At 46.5% G+C, this 8,596-nt stretch overlaps 1 protein-coding gene across 1 annotated transcript in view; it reads left to right on the top strand.

Moving 5' to 3' along the window:
- The window catches only part of RYBP (RING1 and YY1 binding protein), an 86,530-nt gene that overhangs the window by 7,587 nt on the left and 70,347 nt on the right, over positions 1 to 8,596 (top strand). The window contains exon 3 of the mRNA XM_010862031.1: positions 7,966 to 8,569. Within this exon, the coding sequence (XP_010860333.1) occupies positions 7,966 to 8,569 (604 nt within the window). The remainder of the gene's footprint in view (positions 1 to 7,965; positions 8,570 to 8,596) is intronic.

The raw sequence follows: 8,596 nt of genomic DNA, 5'->3' as shown, positions 1-8,596 counted from the left end.
TTGCTTTGCATATTCCGAAGCCCCAACTGCAGCAGTGCCGATGTGTATCATTCAGTCCCATGGTCCTGGCACATGTGGCTCGTCTGCTTTGGCAAGAACTCACAGTAACGTGGGACCATAAACTAGATGTGCTGGGGCAGAGAACCTCCTTGTCTTTAAGAGGACCCCACGATGCTGTCAAAAAAGACCACCTGAAGTTCCATCTCTGCCACCTTCCTCAGGCTCCCTCCAAAACTGACAGGTTATTTTTCAATGAAAGTTGTGCTCTAGAAGCAGAGATGAAGGGGTGGAGCTGGGGAATCAATGTTTAGTTTGAATTCAAACCCTGTCCCTGACTCTGGGCACTTCACTGACTCAGTTTCTTCATCCGTCAAACAGTCATAACAGTTCTTGGCTCACTGGGGTGTTTGGGGTTTCCATGGGGTAACAGATGTAAAAGTGCTTCATTCGTTCCACCAGTAATTTTTGAGTAGTCACGCACGACTTAGCAACTAAACAGCAACAACTGTGTGTAGGAACATTTCCTACCCTCTTTTAGGCACTAGGGATACAGAATGAAAGCAAAGCCATCATCCTGAGAGAAATTAAATTCTAGTGGATGCATCAGGCAAAAACAAATAATACATCATGCTACGCCAGGACGTGTAAAGCATAATGAGGAGACGGGGGTGGTGGTGGTAGGGGGGTGATACCAGGTAAGATGGCTTAGTCAGAGAGGTTCTTTTTGAAGAGGGGGTGTTTAGCAGATACCTGGACCATGAGAGAGACGGAGCCATTGGAATATCTGGAGAAAGAACAGGCAGAAACACCCTGAGGGATGGCTGCACTTGGCAGGAAACTGCAAGAGGCGCTGAGTTGGGCGTGGATGAAATCAGCAGGCCTCGAAGACCAGGGTCAAAATTCTGGGTTTCATACCGTTTTAAAGCACTACATGTAATTTTTAGTTATTAATTCCATTTAGCTCATGAATCACTCAAGAAAATGTATGATTTATTAATTTTTTATATACTATGAGGTTGGAATAAAAACAGAATGTTTACTTTGTCATCTCAAAGTTGATTAAGAAGAAAAGATCAACATCCTTGATATATTTTATACTGATAAAATGAAGACTATTAAATGTAAAGACAGAAAGAAAATGTTAGGGGGAAAAAAAAGGTTCTGAATTTTAACCAAAGTGTCATGAGAAGTCATTAGAGGATTCTGAGCAAGGAGAGTGACTCTGTCATCTACATCTTAGAAGGATCCTCTGCCTACTGTTTGGAGAAGAGGCTTTAGAGAATCACGGTAATCACTAAGCTGACTGCCAAGTATTTCTTGCACCTCCCAGGTACACGGTGGGTTGCATTTCCTATCGCCAAGTGGGGCTATAATACTCTGACCAATGAGTTGGGGGGGGCAGAAGTCAAAAGTGTCACTTCCAGGGAAAGCAGTCAATTGCCAGTCGGAGAAGGCAATGGCACCCCACTCCAGTACTCCTGTCTGGAAAATCCCATGGACGGAGGAGCCTGGTAGGCTGCAGTCCATGGCGTCACGAAGAGTCGGACATGACTAAGCGACTTCACTTTCACTTTCCACTTTCATGCATTGGAGAAGGAAATGGCAACCCACTCCAGTGTTCTTGTCTGGAGAATCCCAGGGACAGGGGAGCCTGGTGGGCTGCCGTCTATGGGGTCGCACAGAGTCGGACACGACTGAAGCGACTTAGCAGCAGCAGCAGCCAGTACGAGACCCTCCAGGGTTCGTTTTCCTTCTGTGTGAGCAGTGAACAACATTGGAGGTGAAGCCTGGGTTTGTAGGTGGACAGAGCTGCAGCTGGCCTGCAGTGGGTACATCGCTTAAGTGAGAAATCAACCTTCATCAGGATAAATCATGAAGCTTTGGGAACTGTAACCATAACCTAACTGAATCTATCCTAACAGATTCCAGGAGCAAGAAGGGAAGTAGGGAGCCATTTAGAAGGCTGGAAAGTGATCCCAGCGTAACCTGGAGTGATAGCAATGGGGATGAAGAGGAGTGGTAAGATTCAGGATGCGGATTTGCTGAAGGACGGGAGATAGGGTATAAGGCAAAGACATGAGTCATGGATGCCTCCAAGGATTATGGCCCGAGTAACTGGGTGAATTACTGGAAAGAACACCTAGGAAAGCACAGGGCTTACCCACAGTGCTAGGCACACAGCAGAACTACAAAATTGTAGCTTTGCGGTTATTACTATAAAGAGGGCAGACAATGTGGAATGTGGAGGCTTGGGGGCCTTTTCAATTCCAAATGATCAAAAGTCAGATTTATTGAGGCATAATTTATATGGGCTTCCCAGGTGGTGCTAGTGGCAAAGAACCCTCCTGCCAATGCAGGAGATGTAAGAGACATGGGTTTGATCCCTGGGTCGGGAAGATCCCCTGGAGGAGGGCATGGAAACCCACTCCAGTATTCTTGCCTAGGCAATTTCATGGACAGAGGAGCCTGGTGGGCTACCATCCATAAGGTCACAAAGAGTCGGACATGACTGAAGTGACTTAGTACAATCTATATACAGTGATAGCTACTTTTTTGGGTGACTAGATCTGAGTTTTATAGACATGTATTTTGTCTTAACCACCTCCACAATCAAGATGTAAGTTACTTCCATTGCTTCCCCAATTCCCTTCTGCTGTTCCTCCTCGTGTAGTCAAATCCTCCCTCCACCCCTGGCAACCATTGATCTGTTCTCCATCCCTGTAGTTTTGGTTTTTCTACCATGTCACCTGAATAGAATCACACCCTATGTGACCTTTGGAGACTGGCTTCTTTCACTTAGGATAATGCATTTGAGATTCACCTGTGCTGCACAGATATGTCCAGAGTTTATTCCTTTGCCTTGCTGTGTAGTATTCCATGGTGTGGAGGTACCTACTGCTCATTGTTTCTCATTCACCAGCTGAAGGGCATTTGGGTTGTTTCCAAATTTTGGTGATGAGGCATCAATATCTGAGTACAGGTTTTTATGTGAACATATGTCTTTACTTCTCTTTGTAAATTTCTAGAAGTGGGATTGCTGGCTCACATAGTAAGTGTATGTTTAACTTTGTAAGAAACTGTCAAACTGTTGTTTCAGAGGAATCATACCATATTGCACTCCCACTGGTGTTGTTTGAGGGTGGCTCCATGTCTTCCCCGGCCCTTGGGAATGTCAGGATTTTTTATTTAAGCCTTTCTTAGGTACAGTGGTATCTCACTGTGGCTTAATTTGCATTTCTTTAATGAATAATGGTGTAGAGTGTCTCTTCACATGCTTATTAACCATTCATACTTTTTTTTGACAAAATGTCCATTCAAATCTTTTCCTCATGTTTCATCAGATTACTTGTTTTTCAATTGTATTGTAAAAATTCTTCATATATCTTGGATGTAATTCCTTTATCAACTATGTGTTTTGCAGATATTTTCTCCCAGTCTTTGACTTTTCATTTTCTAAATAGTGTCTCTCAAAGAGCAGAAGTTTTTAATTTTGATGAAGTCCAAGCTACCAGCTTTTTCTTTTATAGATCATGTGGTTTTGTTTGTTTGTTTTTTGTATCTAAGAAATCTAGGTCTATCCAAGGCCACAAAGGTTTTCTTCTTTCTTTTCTTTTGGAAGTTTTATAGTTTTAGGTTTTGCACTTAGGTCTCACCTATTTGGAATTAATTTTTGTAAATGTGACATGATATTTCCTACTGTGCAATAAGCAGACCAATAAAACTTGCTGTCTCTGATGAGCGTGTGCACAGGTGACAGTGTAGCTCGTGGAAAAATCTGGTTAAGTTTCAAACACAGATGTTCTGGGAAGCTCCACCTCTTTCTGACTCCAAGGTTGAGTCTTTAGAAGTTAATCCTATCTTCAGTAACTCTCTACAGATGTCTGCAGTGGTACCAGCACAGGCCTGAGCTTTTCAGTGAAATGAGCTAGGTTTTCTCCAGTTTCTAAGATACTGTAGGTAGTTAGATGCTTCAAGAAACAATGTTTTCTCTTAAACCACTGAAGGAATATTCAGTGCAAAGTAGGGCATTAAATCTTAGCAATTATGATCGAAAAATCTTAATCTTCCTAGCTTCTGTCCTTCTTGGGTGACTTTTTCATTCACTAAGTGATACTGTTTTTTTTTTTTTTTTCTGTTTCACTCAATAACACTGTCTTGGAATGTTTCATTAAAGTTATTCAGATCTTGGTACACTTAAAATATCAAAGATAAAATTAATGAGGAGAGAGCGTTAGGAAGCCAACAGAGAATTGTCCTTGTGATTTGGTCAACCGAGGACATTTTAAGCAGGCAAATACCGTCTACTATTGCCAACACTCATTAAAAAAAGGAGCGTTTAAATTACCCAAACCTCCAAGAAATGAAAAAAATTGGAAGGACATAATATCAGAATAAAAAATAGTGTTTGCTGAGAACCAACTAATTGGTAATTTATTTGGACCTAGTATAGTATTCATACATTTACCCCTTTCCTGCTAAGTCGCTTCAGTCGTGTCCGACTCTGTGCGACCCCATGGACTGCAGCCTACCAGGCTTCTCCGTCCATGGGATTTTCCAGGCAAGAGGACTGGAGTGGGGTGCCATTGCCTTTTCCATTTACCCCTTTAGCTTTCTCATTTCACTGCAGATTGGGGACAATCTCACCCCAAACTATAGTTTGCACTCAGACTAAAGGAAGGTGTATCATGGAGAGAGCAAGCCCTAAGGTATTGGAGAAAGGCTTTTTTCTCTCACTTAAAGTTCCAGTCTTAGTATTTAGATTTTCTTTCTGGGAGTAAATACAGGAGAAAGCTGAGCTGATGACATTTCAGACCTTTCCTTTGACAGCCACCAGTAGTTTCGCATCTTTCTTGGGCATAAGAAAAGGAGGGGAGTTCTTTATGAACTGCCTTCCTGTTCAACTCCCAAGGAGATTTAATTCTCCCACTGTGTCCCCGCTCCAAGGGGATCAGCCTCTCCCAGGCCCTTATTCATGAAAGCAGACCACAGACAGTCCCCAGCAGAGAGTCTTGTTAAACTCATCCGTGGCTTCAACAGCACTTAGGATAAAGACTGTACTTTCACCTTAGCCCACCCCACCAAACAGGACATAGCCAAAGGCTACATCTTCCATCTCAGGTCTCCTCTGTTGTAGGGCTCCTGGTACAGCTGCTTGCCTCAGACTTCTTCAAAGCTCCACATCCCTGAATGTTCTTCCTTTCTCTTCTTCTAGGCAATCTCGCCTTGCATCCTGTACTTGGCAGTAGTTGTCACAATCGTAATGAATTACTCAGATAAAGTTGGCCTTCTCAAGGAGAATGCAAACTCCAAAAGAACAGAAGTCAAGTCTATTTTGTTTATCTGATCTTCTTGTCCCTGGCATGGGGCAAGCCACCAAGTTGCTGTGCAATAAATTACTGTTAAATGAAAGAAATCCTCTTCAATGCATGTTTACCAGGCACTGTTCTAGGTGTTTATATATAACAGTGTGTGTGTGCTGGAGTGGGGATGGTGGTGTGGGGGAGAAAAAGAGAAAAAAAAAATCCTTGCTGCTATAGAGCTTCTATCCTACTGGGCAAAGATCTGCTAAACAAGATTAGTAAACGGCATGGTATGTTAAGCGGTGATAAGTGCAAAGGAGAAAAAAAAGTAAGGCAGTTAAAGAACACGTAGAGGGCTGGTGGACGATATTTTTAGATTAGATGACTTGAGGAAACCTTACTGAGAACGTGGCTTTTGAGCAAAGACATGAAGGAGGTAAGGCATCTGTAAATGTGGTTATCAGGGTGGGATGTGGAGGAAGAGCATTCCAAGCATAGGGAATAGCAAGTGCAAAGGCCCTGCGGTGGCAACATGACATTTCTGGAACAGTCAGTGTAACGGAAGTGGTGAATAAGGAGGAAGGAAGCAAAGTGTCCAAATGTAGTCTTTTAATCTGCCCTGTCTATCCATGGAATCATTTACACCAGACATTTCTTGGAGAGTGCCTCTGACCGTGTCTACTCTAAAACCATGGGTTTCTAATAGTTTTAAAGCAGTAAGTAGAACCTCTCCTTCCAGTGAAATATGAAATGGAAGTTCAAGATAGGAAACAAGAGGGTGGCTCTCTGTCAACTGCCACCCATCCCTTCACCTCACACTAGTTCAAAGCAACACGGTGGAAGAAGATTTGCTCCCCACCCAGCTCAGGTTGAGTGCACTGCTCTAGAATCATAGTCTGATGCTCTGTCTAGAACCCTGCTGTTCTCCAGCATGAAGTAGAGTTGTCTGGCTCCTGTAACCACAAGGAGACTCACAGTAGATATTTACCTCCAACATGTGAATGAACTTAGAGCTTCTATAGTTACAACCACATGGTGTGATGTGTGCATCTGATATGTTCCCAGAAACTAGTTCTCTATTCTGGAACTTCTTTTTTCTTCAAATCAGGTTTTAAACTTTTTCTTTTTTTTAAAAGAGATAAAACAGGTCAAATACACATACACACAAACACACTAAAAGGTTGGTCTCCTGCGGATAGCTAAATGACCGTGTATTTGCAGTGGAACTCTACACACTTAAGCAAATGAAAATGAACTACTAGGACAGGCAACAGCATGGATTAATACCACATATATTTGGTTGAGCAAAAGCTGCCAGCCAGACACTTCAGTACATACCATATGATCTTCAGGCAAAGCTAGTCTGCAGGGAGGAAAGATGGAAAGATTCTATATCTTGATCTGGATGTTGCATGCAAAGGTGTAGTGGATACATGTAAAAATTCATGGAGCTATCAAAAACAATCCGTGCGTTTTACTCTAGGTAAACAATAATGAAGTCAGTGTCCTTCCCACTACCTGTGGCTCCCAGCTACCCTCCCCAGAGGCTACTCCTCCAGCTGGGATTTCTTAATTCCCTTTTTCTCGCTGTACCTTCACACTAGGGGCAGAGTCCTGGGAGCATGCCAGGCAGACACCAGAGGCCAAGGCTGTGGGCACCCGGCCATGGCTTGTGTACATGCTCCTTGTCTTTCTCTGGCCTCTTTGACCCTCAGCCCCATGCCTCCCTCCTCCTCTTCCTCCTTTTCTCCCTGAAGGTTGGCCTGGGAGGTTGCTGACCCTGGCTGAACACTGTTGTCCCTCCTGGCTCTCCAGGGTGTGCCTCCCTAGAAAGGACACCGTGGGCTGATCAAGGTTATCATTGACACATTCCCTCCCTCTTTTATTCTCTCTTCTGATCCCTGGACTGATCCTAGGATTTCTTGCTCCGTGGGTACTCTGTCTCAGGGAAGTGAGCTTCCCTGGTGTCCTGCCCTGGACCACTTCCGTTTTATAGGGCAGCCTTGATGGTAGCCCATTCTGCGTTTGCATATAAACTGGGGGGAGGGGAGCTATCTCAGTGGAAGCTGAGAGCCCCTCTTATTTTCCCTCCACACCCCTATCCCCACCCCTCAATTTCTAGCATCATCCTCTGACCCTGTCCCTACCCCCACCCAGAGCTTCCACCCAGCCAAGCCTTTTATCTTATCATCTGGGTCCTACCTCAACCATGATTCCCCATTGCCTGAGGGCAGAGGGGCCTGAGTCACGTTCAAGTCAATTTGGCAAGCGTTCTTGGAACAGGCTAAAAAGTAAAGGGTACTACTTGTTCCTGGCCTCCAAGAAGCTTCTAAAGCAGGGGAAATGGTGCACAACCCAGGCCCAGTTATAATAGTTCTCAACCACTGCTTTCTATTGGTCCTTTCTAAGTGCCAGGTACTGACCTGCTTGCTTTTCGTACATTAAGTCCCTGAATTTGCCAAACAACCTAAGGAGGAGAATGGCACTGAGGCACAAGGTTTAAACTGCTGGCATGTGGCTGCTGGCATTTGAACAGTAACTTCCCTAGGGAAACGCCCCATTTAGGCTCTGGGGGGGGGGGGTTCAAGCAGAAGCAGAGTTGTCGGGCCTTGGGGGACATGTAGTTGTGCCACACCTCTTCTGCACAGTTCCCTCCTGCGTCAAGGGCTTGGAAAGGGGCTTCGGGGCGGTCTATCTACTCGAGGCAGGAAATTTACGAGAGGCAGGTACAAAGCTCTGCGTGGCAGAGGAGCAGAAGGGAGCGGGGGAACCCGGGCCAAAAGAGGCCCTGCCAGCTCCGGGGGCACTGCAAGCCTCGAGGCGTTGCGAGCGTCGCGGCGGTTGAAAGCCCCACCGGCTCGCGCAAACTGCGCCCAACTACTTCCCCGGGGCGGCTTCGGGGCCCGGGGCCCTGCGACAGCCCTACGGGGCGGCCGCGCGGGGGCCAAAGCCCAGAGTGGGTACCCGGGCGCGGCCACGTGCGCCCTGCCAGGCTCGCACGCTCCGCCACGCCGGGCCGCGGGGCCACCAGCAGGCACGCGCGCCCCCAGCGCGCACACACTCCGGGGCACGCACACCGACGGCCCGGCCCACGTCCACCACGCCCCGCCCTCCCCCGCGCCCCGCCCCCGCCCTCGCGGCGCCGGCCGCCGCCTTCCCATTGGCCGCCCGGCGAGTGACGCGCGGCGCCCGGCCCCGCCCCTCGTCAGTCACTCGGCGGAGGCGGCGCTGGCGGGGACTAGTCTCGTCCGGAGACTGGCAGCGGCGGCGTCGGCGGCGGCCGGAGCTCGAGCCCC

The sequence above is a fragment of the Bison bison genome, unplaced genomic scaffold (assembly GCF_000754665.1).
Source record: "Bison bison bison isolate TAMUID 2011002044 unplaced genomic scaffold, Bison_UMD1.0 scf7180017864474, whole genome shotgun sequence".
Taxonomy (NCBI): domain Eukaryota; kingdom Metazoa; phylum Chordata; class Mammalia; order Artiodactyla; family Bovidae; genus Bison; species Bison bison.
The sequence above is the reverse complement of the archived record's forward strand: the minus strand, read 5'-3'. Positions and strand labels throughout refer to the sequence as shown.